Consider the following 14,933-nt stretch of genomic DNA (forward strand, 5'->3'; position numbering starts at 1 on the left):
ATTATCTTTTTTATTTTTTTTCTTTTGCTGGTGTGTCTCTTATTTTGACTGGCTGAAGTTGGGTTGGACGATGAGGCCCAATTCAAAGGCAGTGCCAGGTTGTCGCTGGAGATCTACACTGACAGATTGTTGAAAACTTATTAGTCTGACGTTTTAACAGCCTGCAATGGGATGGAAATCTGCTCTTTCACTGGAAAAGCTTAAAAAGGAAAACATGAGCTCGAGCTGAAATCAGCCCAGTTCCAAATCTGCCGTCCTCTGGCACCAGAGTGCTGAGGGCTGCCACAGTGTTTAGAGATTAAGTCCTGACTCTGCCACCCACACAGTAGACAGGACTGCATAAAATAATGTGGACTTGGGCCACCAGAAAGTAGCAGACCCTGAAAACACATCCCCTGGGAGCTGGGGAAACTGTGATGTGCTCAACAGTAGGTGCTAATGGCTTCAGCAGTAGCAGAAGTCAGCCTCACATGAAGTTTCGATTCTTTTTGTCATAGCCATTCTACAGAATAATTCAGGAAAGAGAACTAAGGAACACCTCAGGCTTGGTACCCTCTTTTAGTTAGAAATGGGCACAAAATTGCAGTCAATTCTGTTGATGAAAGACATATGGAGCATTACATTGTAATTATTTGTTATAATGCTAAGAGAATTCATGAAGCATCCTAGCTCTCCAAAAGCACACTTGGCCTCTCCAGCCCAGAAATAGTTTTATTAAATCGCTATTGGCTCCTAGTTTCCTCCAATCTCACCTGTGACTACCACTTTGATTAAGCCTTTTGAGCCACCAAAGTTTTGCTCCCATCCTTGGAGGCCACTTGCAAGATCCTAACAGGGCTTCTGGTCCCTGCACAGGCAGCTACCTCAGCCTGGAGGGCTCCTCTCTTATGCCAGCCAATTCTTTTCTATCCTCCAGACTCAGGCCTACAGTCACCTCTTTTTGGAAGCCTTCTCTGATAGCCCCAAACAGTGTTGAGTACCCATGTTTAAAAGGGCCATGGTCTTCTATGTTCTGACTTCAGACAAGACTAAAAACTTCTTGAGGATAGGACGTAGCCTGAATCTCATTTGATTTTGTATCCACACATGCTACAGTACCTGCACAAAGCAGTACTCAATAATAATGTCTTTTTGAATGTTCATTTATTCATTCATTCATCTGGCAGACATTAATGGAGTTCCAAACTTCCAGGCCCTGTTAGATTTGGGGGATTCAGCCTCTTAACAGAAGCTATCTTTTCATGATCTACAGACCTAAACCACTTTCTTTCCAGGCCTATCTTCTAGGGGTCTGGCTTTGATCAGTACCATTCCATTTTCTGTTAGGGGAAAATGTGAGATGGGTAGTGACCGAAATGTTTTGAAATGTCTTCTCAACGTCAGCTTTTGCCCTTATCAACCACTGCAGCTGCTCAACACGTGGCTGTGTCTGTAGCAGAACTTACTGGTGTGTACACATAAATGTCCAGGAAAAAAATCTCTTCATGCTACCTCAGATAATCTCAAATTTCAAGAATATCCCACAGAATTGCAGTAAGGAATTATTTATTCATTCATTTAATTACCATTGGGAGTGCCCATTACACATTAGTGATTGTCCTAAACATTCAGGGATTCAGGGGTGAGCAAATGAAACAGATGCAATCCCAGTTGATACATCCAAATACAGGCACTCACCTTGTTTACTCAAGACCTCACTTGAGAGATTCATGAATTAGCTGACAAACTTGCAGACTGGAAGCACATAGAGATGGGGTGAGGGTGGGGGTGAAGGCAGCCTGTGCGGAAGCTTTGCCTACTCAATTGTCTTTGCAGATCCTGGGACAGATGAGATGTGCTCCACTTTCCACCAAACTCCAGCAACTTCCCAATCGTCTGACCATGGTTAGCACTTTTTCAGCCGAGGAAATTCAGTTTGGATACTTGATTCTTTTTCAAAATGAATCTAGTCATATGTCAGGGGTTCATTTTGTTTTGTTTTGTTTTAATGAGCTGTCACTCACACTTATGGAGATGTTGGGTTTTTCAGCATTTCTGCAGTAGCACCCAGTGTTCTATAACTAGCTTCATGGTGTCAAGAGGTAATTGCAACAATAGCTTTCTAATCCCTGGATCACTGCCATGGTGCTGTGTTCTTGAAGTCAGCAATTCAGTGATGCCTCCTGGTTCTCTACTTTCCCAGTTAAGCCCCCAGCTTGGTGAGCTCACAGCCTGGTGAGCCAATTTTGCAGTGTTGTTCTGAGAGTCATCCCAGGCTATAGCCTGACCCTCCAATTATTTTACTAGCATGTAATTCCCTTTATTAAATTTATTTCTGCTTTTTTTTTAAAGGTGTAAATGTGGGAAGGAAATAATCAAAGAATCATAGCCTATTAATCATTTGCTAACTTTTAACATTACCTACTTGCAGAAAACTGATATTGTCTCAGCTGACACTAGGGCAAATCTCCTAGCAACAAGGATTTCTGTCTTTGGTTTTATTTGATAGACATTTAGGTTGATTCTATACCTTGTAAGTAACAGATGCAGTATCTTCTTCCTGAGTAAAAGTAAAATTTTAGATATAATATTGAAAATTTTTAACAAACAAGAATTAGCAACCAATTTGTGAAATATTTTGACTTCTTTAAATTCAAAATATTTTAACATTTATTGTACATACTTGTGAGGTACACTGTCAGTTCAATACATGCATGTACTGAGTGATGATTCACTTAGGGCAGATAGCATAGTTTTGTACCCATTAGTCCTGACTTTTAAAATTAAAAGTATTTCTTCACTTTTAATTTAAATAATAATGGGAGAATTAAAACAGAATTTTAATGGATGAGTTAAATTTATTAATTCTTATTTGTATATTACAATCTTATCTACAATAATTTAAAGCAGTGCATTCTTGTTCATAATGAATTAAAAGCTAAACTTGCAATAATACTATGACGTAGATAATACTACTCTGTTTTACAAATACAAAAGCACGTTTAGCAAAACTGAATAAAATTGCCCATGATAGCAGGCAGCAACAGGGTTTGAACTCGGGTCAGTCTGATCCAAAGCCTAGTAGGTGGCAACTCTTGCAAACAGCCAGAGATTAATGCGTGAGAGAAGGGCAAGTAAGCAGAGATGGTCTATGTGGCCAAGGCAATGAGGAGGCCAAAAGTAGCCAATATTTGGGAATCTATGTATCTTGGTCAAGCATCAGGTAAACTGTCAGCATTTATTTTCTCATGCCTTGGAGGAGACTGTCTGTGCCTCAATTTTCTACTCTTTTGAAAGAGCATAATGAGAGTACGACATGGTAGATGTATAACACTTACAGTACTTAGCCAGTACTGTGGGCTAAGTCCACATACATTTAGTTCACCTGGTTCACAAACACTTATTAAGGGCCTGGTATGTATAAGGCACCACAGAATAATGTGTCATGTTAGGAACACAAATAATGAACATGGTTTGATTCTTTATTGTCTACAGGGGCAACAAGCATTACACACCTGAATTCATGTGCAGCATATCCTATGTGCTATGAAGGAGAGCCCGTGCCAGCAGGACCTCTCTGTTGCTAGCAGGACTCCAACCCTCTGGATGGGGATTTCAATAACTGTGCCCTATTATTAGGGGGCAGTGTTCGCTAGGAGAATTGGGCAGGAACATGAGTTGGTCTCAGTATTTCAGACACAGAAAACAAAACAAAGATGGAGTTTCTAGTGAGAGACGGGATCCTGAAAATTAGGCAGAATCCTGGTGAGAAGAACCAGGTACAAAGTCAGGGTCACCCAGCAGCAGGTGCTGGGATGGGAGTCCCACCAGCATGACTAGAGCATTGAAGGAGGAGGTTTACAGTACCCCAGAACCCAAGAGGGGACAAGACCTTCCCCCATGGCAGATCCTGCCGATTTCTGGGACTTGGACCCTGTGTAGCCCAATTAATCTCCTAAAATGGGTCATCGCCCTGGGTTTCACAGCAAGCCGTATCCTGGCAGTGAAGGCCTAGTAAACACTGGCATCAATGAGAAAAAGCACTGCAAAGAATCTGGTTTCTTTCAAGTCTGGAGAACAATCAGATTCCCTTCTGGGCATTGCTTTAAAATCTGTTACTATCATCAGGTAACTTTATAAAGCAGGGCAATTAAAGAACTAGTTAGAGGTGCCTCAGCTGTTTCCCAGACCTCCAGGGAGACAGGACAAGGAAGAGGAACTGCATCCTCGTCATTGGGAGGGCCACTGCACCCACCCTTGCTGCTTGGTGATGAGCTTATCGGGTCAGTGAGTCCCGGCAGGCCATGACTGTTGAATGCATTTTTCACAGGAGTTTCAGAAACTCCTCCTGGATTTGTTCACAGCCGGGAAAGAGAGCAAGACGCCCACAGCTGCACCCACACCTACCAATGTGCCTGTTGCAGGGCACATGTAAGGCTGTCCTTGGGCTATGGCAGCCATGGGAAGTGATGCAACCTCCATCCACCATCCCCCTAGAAGACCCTGCAATAAAAGAAGGAAAGGTCTTCTGTCATAGCACATGTGTGACCTTTGTCACTAACAAAGAATAAGGGAGTACTCTGGAGTCATTTCCTTATAGGACCCAAAATATGGATTGTAGAGTTTCCTTAGCAATTTGTTCTGCCAAGAAGTTAAAAACATTTTAGAAGCCTCTGATCTTTCATTTAAAAATAATTATCAACTCTTAAAAATACCACTTTAAAAAGCAGGTAATGCAGGAAATAGATCCTAGCAATATAAATTTAACCTCTGCCAAAACACAAACAAAACAGGAGCAAACAGTAGGATCAGACCCTACGGGTCATTAATCCTCCCATTTGCTGTCTGACCTGACTTGGTGGAATATATTGGCATCCCCATGTTACTTATGAAGCATGAAGAGATTAAGTGGCATGATAAATATCACACTAGGTCATTAGAGTAACTGGGAAAGGAGTTCACTATACAGACTCTATGTCTAGGATTCAATGCACCCAACCTACTTCCTCCACAGTCTATCCTCTTGACTCACCAAAGCAGCTTTCTTCCTTTTCCTATCCCTGAACCAATTGTCCATCTCCTTATGCACAATGTAGCTCATGACGGAAATGGGTACATTTGAATGTAATAGTGTCATCCTTTCCTCTTTCCACCTGTTCCTCTTTGTGCTAAATTATTTCACAATTAGGTGTAAAGAACATGCATTCTCATACCCAGAAACTTTTTCTTCTTAAATTACTTTGTCTTATAATATATTAAGTGTGGGTACAATAGAGATTGATGGGAGTGGAATTAACCAAGTCATGAACAGTAAAAGAAAGAGAAAATTTGGATGAACTCAGTATGTCCTCTGTCTTCCTAAGGGCAGAGGAAACAAGTGGTGAGAACAAGTTGTTGGGGAAGACAGTCCAGTCTGCCACCGAATGGGTGCAGAGATGCATTGTGCAAAGGGCCATTTTTATATTCGGAGTATTGCATATGGGAGTAATTCTTTCTTATTATGAAATATTACAGAGAAAACAAGTTTAGAGAATAATTTAAGAGACAAATTCTTATAGAAAGAGTTGATAACCCCTGTGTGCCCTCCAACATTTTGTTACTCTGTGTCTCTTCCCCCTACCTGAATTTGATGTTTCACTATACACTGCATTTTTTATGCTTTTTCTATAAATTAATGTATCCGTAAACAATACATATTATTTTTAGATTTTTTTCCAACTTCATAAAAAAAGGATACTGTTTTTTGGCTTAACATTATACTATTATATGATTTAAACATTATATATGTTTTATATGATTTGAAAATTATACAGACCATCCTCAATGTACGATTGTGGGGAAAATAGAATAGTTTGGTAAGGGCCCTCGCCTCGGGTCCAGTTGGGTGTGGTTTTAGCACATCCTTGGTAAACAAATTGTGTGTGTGTGTGTGTGTGTGTATGTGTGTGTGTGTGTGTGTGTGTGTGTGTGTATATTTAGTGCACATGAACACCAATGTATCTTTTGAGTTTTGTTGCTATTCTTGTGTTCTTCAGAGAGAGGGGGGGGTTTAGTGAAGCAGGCGGGCAGGCTCTGCCTTGGGTGTCCACCTGGCACAGCCATGCTTTCCAACCTACAGCTTCCAGGGACCTTTTGGCCGGTTACCTAGCTCATAGATCTGCGTGTAAAGGACCTGGTGACCCAGCCTGGCATGTGAGGGGTCTGTGGACCCAGCCTGTCACGTGAAGGGTTTGTGACCCAGTCTGTGAATGGGCTTGAGGTGTCTGTGAGCTCCAGACCCAGCCCTAGCTCGGCAATTGGCCCAGTTGGTACAGGATTACCAGCAGGTAAAAGAGTCCGACAATCAGCTTGGTAGTGGAGCTAGACAACTGGCATCATGAACAGGATTAAGAGCGCTACAACTGGCGTACTCGACAGGATTCCAGACATTAGCAGTGGCACCACAGTGATGGTTTGACTTAGAATTTTTAGACTTGACTGTGTATTTATTGGGGTTTTAAATGCATTTTCTATTTACAATGGGTTTATCTGAACATAACCACATCATAAGCTGAGGAGCATCTATACATATTTTATATAATTCAAACATTCTATAATTTGGGTATTATATATTTATATATGCATATTATATATTATATATGCTTTTACAGTATTTGTAGCTCTAAATCATTTTAACTGCTGTGCAGTTTTCCAGTTATGAATAACATATCATTTATCTGTTTTGCATCAGGATATTAAAGTTGTATGTGAAAATTTCTCTAGTTAGATCTCTAGAAAATGGCTAGATTTGGGCAATTTTTCTCCAAAGTAATTTATCATTTTATACTCCAACTACAGTGTGTGAGAGTATCCATCCCTCTACATTTTGAAAACATTTGTTATTGCAGACTTCTAAATTTTGTCAAATCTATGAGTTCAAAATAAACCTCATTTTACCTTTAATTTGCTTGTTCCTGATTATTGGTATGTTTGAATATATTTCCTATGTTTAGCGACCACCGAGATTTCCTCTTCTATTAATTGTTCGCTCAAGTCCTTCATCAATTTTTCTAATGGATTATTTGTTATATTCTTATTGATTTGGAGAATTTATTTATATATTCAGGTACTAACCATTTGCCAATTGTAGTCATCACACAAATGGGACCTGGTTGCTATGGGTGTTGATGTTGATGCTATGGAAGTTGATATTTCTATCTCTGCATTCAGGAAAAGTGTTATAACTGCCACTTTTTCATCTTTATTTGTTTTTCCCGCAAGTTCAGAGAGTTAAGTATGGACCACCTAGCTTTGTGCTTGATAATATCTGTGCTTTACTGCAGAGTGAGTAGTTTAGAATAACATAGGTGCTGAATAAGATCCAATTTTAATAGTGATTAATCTCAGATTATTGGGCCTAATAGACTGCATATCATCCACTGAAACAGAAACTGTTAGAAACTGAGTGCATCTCCAGTCATGACTTGTCACAGGAGCACATAGAATCAGCACTAGGCAGGGGCACGAGGCATACAGGAACAATCTATCCCACTTACCTGTCAAATATTTACTAGCAGGAAAGTTTCTGCTCATGACATAAGTCCCTAGACTCAGGTAACCAAAGAAAACAAGAAGAGTAGAATCATGTCACGGTAATGTCAGGTTGCATGGATATAGTTGCCTTGGAAATCCTAAGGGACATCTTAAAATAACCACGGCTGTCTTTCTATTTCAGAGGTGTGGCGAAATTTTGTTTGAGAACCCTGATCAGAATGCCAAATGTGTTTGCATGCTAGGTAAGAACACTTCTCATTTTAAATATATTACAATTAAGCATGTTGATATCTTGTGGAGTTATTGTTGCCTTATTGACTGTTGTTCCATTCTGGAGAGGTTTTTAAGCTCTTTTATGGGTTTATAGATAGTGATACCACGTTTATATGTGTAACTCTTGGTGATGAAAGAAGGTTTTGATTTTAATAACTGTCAGGAAGTCAGGAATCATGTTTCTGAGTCTTTCAAAGGTTTTCTTGGATCATCAGCACAACCGAGAATTGAGTGTTTTATATTCAGGCAACCGTGATGAAAAAGTAAGAAGAATCACATTTAATTCCTAAACCAGAGATGATGAGATAGATAAGTAAACTATTAAGTATCTGCATCACAGCACAAGCCATTACTTACAATGCCTGGGAGAAATATATATTTGAACTAATCTGAGTCAGCACAATTACCCACACTGCCTTTGTAACGAAGCAGCAACATTGTTATGAATAATCATTTGATCATCAATGCCTTTCACAAACTCTTTTTACATATACTATTCTGTTAGGAAATGAAGTTACTGCTATATTCCTCATTTTACAGCTTAGAAACAAGTCCTGTATAGAAAATATACAGGATGCACATAAGCTCAAAGTGAGAAATGGTCTAAATCATAATATGAAAGTGTCTAGACTGTAAAATGTTAGGTGTACTGTTTAGATCTTATTTAAGCCACTAAACCATGTTCAGTAAATTTTCAATTAATTATAGTAATATAACAAAAGAGAAGGTTGGGTAAATAAAAATAATCATTAAATTTTATTTTCACCAAAATTTTATCCTCATCCATTCTAACCTTGAACCATAGTCATAAATGAAGAATAAAATGATTTATTTTAGCTTCTTCTATTTACTCTGACAAGTATATGTTGGCAGCCCAAATTATCAGTGAGTTGACCCAAAAGCAGACAGCAAGAGAAACAGAGGTAGGGGAAGATCTTATATTCGTTAAGGTGCTATGGGTTACTAACTTCATAGAATTTATTAGTTCGTTAGATTTCTATTTTCTCAGTGATATAAAACTAAATAATATAAAAGAACCATGGGAATGAAAGTTTTTATTAGTTTGAGGACACATAGGAAGAATAAATGTACATTATTCCTTTAAAAAGATAATAAATATTTATTGGATGTTTGAAGATAATACTTTACCTAGTGAGCTTGAGTTACTCACAGTGAAAATCATCTGTGCCCTCAAGGAGCTTACATCTAAGAAAGCTTAGACTTCTTCTCACACATATTTTTAAGAGGATTGCTGCAACTTCTAATTCAAACATTTATAAAATCCTTTGAAATCTTAGGTGAAAGAATACCAAAATAAAATTACTATGGATATTAATACACATGGATCAACCTGCCATTAGCATAAGTCCACCTGACTCCCAAGGCTACCATTTCATAGCAATACTGCAAGATAAAAAAAAAAAAAAGAAGTAAAGCTGAAGGGTTTATTCACTTCAAACAAAGAAGAGAAACGCAGGTAATGAATACATAAGTCACTAAAACTGATACCACATCTTGTATTTCTTCAAGAAAGAACATCTATATTAACACAACAAAACGAACCTCTTCACTATTGCCTGAGGTATTAATTAGTTTGTTGCTTCCTTTAAAAGGAACCTATGATCGTGCCCATTTATGACTTCCTGAATCACTTCTTGAGAAAATGTTATATCTCTAACAGCAAAGGATAAGAAGTCACATGTTGCCAAACATGAATGTAGTTTGTATCTTTGCGGGTAATTTTACAATCTTTTTATGAACAAATCAAAATTCTCCAACAAGAAACCCAATTATATAAAGCCTGCATTTCCAAAACGTCACCTCTGACCTTTATGCCACCCCACTATTGAGATCCCTGATGGGGACCAACCTGAGTTGGCCACATCTTTAAACTGTCAAACTCTTGGCTCGCTCCCCATGAAACCCACATCTCTGCCCACCCACACTCCCGGTTTGGGATGTCTGCCTGAATCCTAGCTGTGTACTTGTTTCAGCACAATTGAGATGGAATATGGAAGAGGGTCACTAGCCAGGGATGCTATTTACAGTTTTCTTCTCTCCCACTGGTGAGTCTGAAAAATATGGATTTTATGCTTTGAGTTGTCTACTTCATGACTTCCATGAATAAGCTATCCTCACTAAAAATAATGCTTCTGGCTCATTACATTAAGTGAGATATAAGTGTAAATTTTACCTTGAGTTACTCAGGAGCACTGAATTCCATGCACTTTTAAATGGGAGCAAATGACTGCTGTATGTGGCTATTGCAGGGAATGATTTCTGGCTTCAGGAGAACAGTTGGTGTTGGATATGAAGGTGAATGAGCGAGTACTGCAGAGCTGCCTGCAGTGAGCATTAACTACTTATTCCATTATATTGTTCAGATAGTGCAAATGTGGACGATCAAGTTAAACACCAAATTGTAATCAATGTTGCTTAATTCTTTCCTTCCGGCTTAGGGCAATGTGTTCAGAACTCCCACCTCCCCATCAGCTCTCCCCTCTCTTTAAAAAATTTAGCCACAAGATTTCTCCCAAGTTCAAATTGGCTCAGAAGTTTATGTAATTATTACAAAGGGCATACAACTGTACAGCAAGACTTGTACCTTATTTAGGCATAATGAACTAAAGAAAAAAGTAAGTGGAAAAGAAATTATCTCTCATTGCATAATTACTGCATGAAGTAAGGTGAGTTACTAAAAAGATTTTACTTTTCAAAAGTATAATGAAAACTGTTGGGTAAAAAGAGCCAAAGGTATTTAAAGAAATTATGTGAAATGATCAATGCTGACTCACGTCTTCATACTTGTTACCCTTCTTCTGTGAAATGATAAATCTCGGGAAAAGAAACTTTCAAAAAAGAATTCCAGATCAGACTTGGTGCTTCTTTCTACTTCTTCTTTCTCCTTATCTCAGAGTAGGATTCTCTCAAACAGTAAACCTTAATTTGTAACTTAGGATATTTTGTTGGCTCAATGACTCCATCTTCTTTATCAAGGGTAAATTTTGTCCAACTTGAAATTCTCAGGAGCCTGCTTTTGTTTCATGCGTGATTTCTTTAATGCTAATGAGTGTTATGAACATTTGAATGCACAATAAGAACTTACTTACCTGCCAAGGTTTAGAAGGGTTGTTCATAGTAGTCAGTTTTCTAGCTGAAGTTTATTATAAATCATTTAAATGGATTACTAATTTTCAGAGCAACAGAATATGACAAACCAACATTTTATTAACACTCAATGAAAGCATAGAGGGAATTGTTTTCTAGTTTCAGCTCTGAAAAATTAACTGTTGCTTCATCTCTTTTGTCATTTATAGTTTTCCTGCAAAGTGGAAATAAAAAACCTGTCCTTCCTAGACCAGGGGTTGTTCCAGAGATAGAATGAGATGTTGTATGAGGAGATGCCTGTTATCAATAAATTGATGAGTAAATAATAAACAATTAAAAATTTAAAAATTGATAGTAAATAAAAATAAACTAATAAAAATAAACTGTATATTGATGACATTAATAGTGTTTAGAAAAGTAACTTGCTGAAACATTATAAAAATATGAAGGCAATTTTTAAAAATATTAAATATATTCTTCAAGACTGCATGGGGCCTCAAGGGCAGAACTAGACATTCATCCAATATTCATTAACCAGATGTGCATCAAGCACCAACTATATGCGAGTCAGAGTGCTGAGGACTGGGAATCCAAAGACCAGTGGGTCACAGATTCTGCCCTCAGGGGGCTTATAGTCCAGCAAGAGATTCAAGTTGTGAGTATTCATATATGCAACACCAGCTCAAGAGTGACAAATGATACAAAAAAAAAATCATGATAAAGTGTGTTGGGACGTCAAAGGATGGAGAGAGTGCATATAGCTGGGATATGAAGACACATGGATTTAGACGTGCAAAGCCAAGAAAGTGGCAGTGTTCTCGGTGGAGGCAAGACCACTTTCAAAAGCCCAGATACAAGAAAGCTGGGGAGTGTTTCTGGGGCAGTAAGTGTTTCAGACCACAAGGATGATGAAAGGATAATTTGGAAAGAAATGTGAGCCTGATTATGGAGAGCTTGACTGTCATCATGGTTTCTAAAAGGGACAGAAGTACCAGATAAAAGGAAGTTCTGGATTCTCTTTTTAAGTTAGGTATAGAGTATTTTTTATTTAGTTATAGAGAATTACAGAATACTATAATATAGCATTCTACATTATATTAATATTATAATATGTAATATTATATTATAATATAACATTATAATATGTAATATAGAGTATTACAGAATATAAACCCATTTCTACTGAGTGGTATTAAGTACAGCTATTCATCAGATACTTCTGAAATAAAATAATCTTTTTTCTTTTAATTTTATTTTATTAATTTTTTTTTTACATTCTATGATGTTGTTGCAGAGCAGTTGGGAGGGAGGAGGAGAGGAGAAAGGGGAAGGAAATGTGATGGAAGAAGGAGGAAAGAGGAGGTGCAGGATTGAGGCCTGTGGCACCCCCCACACTCCCAGAGGGGAGACCAGGGGCTTCCAGCAGTGGCTTGTTCATTGCTGGGCTGGGTGCAGATGTCAGGGGGGTTGGCAAAGGCTCTTGCCTCCCACTACCCCGGCTCGGGAACCCAGGGCCCTTCTTGCTGTGACTTGGTGAACATCACTGGGCTGGTTGTGTGTGTCAGGGGGGTGTGGCCAACACCCTTGGCCCCCCACTGCCCCGGCTCTGGAGAGCCCAGGGGGCTTCCTACGGCAGCCCAGTGGTCGTCACTGGGCTAACTCTGGGTAGGGAGGAGCATGACCAATGCCCTAGGCCCCCACCCTCAGGACTGGCTGTGCGTGTCAGAGGGCATGGTTAAGGCCCTTGGACCTCCCCCCTTTCTGGCTTCCTAGCCCAGGGGACTTGCGGTCCTTCTAGGTGTTATAGGTATTCTCTGGTGAAGTGAGACCTTTACTAGTTAATATCAAACTTTGTCTCTGGTTGTGGGTACTTTGTTTTTTCTTTCAGGTCTGCATTGGATTATTTGCTTTTCCCACTACTTAAACTCTGCACTGGAACTAATTTGTTGTCCTTTGCTTACTTCCAAAATAGTGGAACTTCCTGTGAGGGCTAGTACTTGAGCTCTGTGGTTGAGCTAAATTGCTGCTTTGCTGCTGATTTCCTAGGGAAGGTTTTTTGTGCAGCTCAGGTTTTAATGATTGGCTTTACAGATACTTCCGGGTCTAGTGAAATCTGGTGCACCTGGGTTGTATAGAAACACTGGTCTGGGCCTGAGTCTTTTCATCGAACTGCACCCCATGCAATTCTATATTCCTGACCAGTCTCCTCTGAATGGTCCTACACTGATTGGGGGGCAGATCAGCTGTCCTTGCTGTGCCCCAGTGTTCCCCCAGTGGGCCCAACTCCCCCACCACCCATGCTGTAAACACTTCCCATGGGATGGGCCATGCTCCAATCCCTTGCGATGACTCACTGGCCTCTGAGTGACACCTTTTTTTCAATTGTTGTGGTTCCATGGTCCTATGTGGGTCCACAGGAACCCTATTAGTGGTATTGCTGGCCTGGGGGCCACCAAGGCCCTCTTCTCCCCTGCCGCCTCCAAACAACTCCATCCGAAGGATACAGCTGCAGCTTTTGCCAGCTCCTGCTCCATGCATTTAGCAACTCCAGCCTCAAAGCAGCCAGGGTTTGAAACGGTCAGAGCGATGCTTTCTTTCTCTCATTGTGGCTTCTCCCACCTTCATGCACTCCGTAGGTCTCTCCTCCTCTCCCCCTGAGCTCTAGCAGCCCCAGCTTGGCTGTCATTGCTTTTTTATAGTTGTAAATTGGTTGATTTGTGGGAGAGGATGACACTGGGGACAATCTATCCTGCCATCTTGAATGGAAGCAAAATTATCTTAACCCAATGTATGTTTGATTCTGATGACTCAAATTCTAGGTTTGATTTTTTTAGACACATGTTGATTTTATCTTCTCCCCGTGACATCAAATGTCATAGTGTTTTATTTCAGAAGTCAGTATTTTATCTCGTATAGTGGAGAAAATTGATATTTCACTTTTCAGGAACTCCATTGTCTAATAAAATTGGGAGCTTTTTATATTAATACTTTGCTCTTATCACCGGCATTGGCCTGTCATATTTGTATATGAACGTTTCTGAGGTCCACAAATTGTTTTTTTTTTTTTAATTAATATACAATCTGTTTTGAAGCAAAATAAGATATAGTATCAAAGTAGGCCACTGTGATGTGGTAGAAAATACAAGTATTATTATCTACTTTATTGGATTAATTGAGAATCAAATGACTATTAAAATATTCAGTAAACTTTTAGAAGTACTACAAATCTGTGTTATTTTTATTAACACTAAAATTAATTTGTTCTAAGTTTTTGCACTTCATTTTATATTAGTAGCATTTTTGATTTACAAATTGATAGCTTTGGTATATTTTGAACATTAAACTATCTCAATTTGGTTCAAATGAATAGATATTTACAAGTGCATATTTTTAATTTAGAAATAAGCATATTATTCTCATAGGTTATTAAAGAAAGATTATTATAAGGACTATTTTATGTGCACTTGACTTTAAAAGTAAGGTCTATGTTTAAAGGCAAAAGTTTTCAAGTTGCTTAATTTTGATTTATTAAGGTTAGAATGCCTCAGGAAAAAAAGGGAAACTTTGTACACTGCTGGTGGGAATGTAAATTAGTATAGCCATAATGGGAAACAGTATGGAGATTTCTCAAAACATTAAAAATAAAAGTACCATATGATCCAGCATTCCCTCTACTGGGTATACATCCAAAGGAAAGGAAATCATTATGCAGAAGAGTATCTGCACTCCTATGTTTACAGCAGCATTATTCATAATAGCCAAGATATGGAATGCATCAACAAATAAATGGATAAGGAAAATGTGGTATACATATACATGATCAAATGCTATTCAGACATAAAAAGAATGAAATCCTGTTATTTGCAGCAACATGGGTGAACGTGGAGGACATTGTGTTAAGAAAAATAAACCATGTACAGAAAGACTAATAGCGCATGATCTCACTTGTATGTGGTATCTAAAGAAGTTGATCTCATAGAAATAGAGAGTAGAACTGTGTTACCAGAGGGAGGAGGAGGCGATCGTGACAGATGGGTCAC

At 38.9% G+C, this 14,933-nt stretch overlaps 1 protein-coding gene across 1 annotated transcript in view; it reads left to right on the forward strand.

Annotated features, from left to right (window-relative positions):
• PDE7B (phosphodiesterase 7B) overlaps positions 1–14,933 on the forward strand; it is a 303,303-nt gene that overhangs the window by 88,788 nt on the left and 199,582 nt on the right. Inside the window, exon 2 of the mRNA XM_063096619.1 lies at positions 7,694–7,754. Within this exon, the coding sequence (XP_062952689.1) occupies positions 7,694–7,754 (61 nt within the window). The remainder of the gene's footprint in view (positions 1–7,693; positions 7,755–14,933) is intronic.

Source organism: Cynocephalus volans, chromosome 5 (assembly GCF_027409185.1).
Source record: "Cynocephalus volans isolate mCynVol1 chromosome 5, mCynVol1.pri, whole genome shotgun sequence".
Classification (NCBI taxonomy): Eukaryota; Metazoa; Chordata; class Mammalia; order Dermoptera; family Cynocephalidae; genus Cynocephalus; species Cynocephalus volans.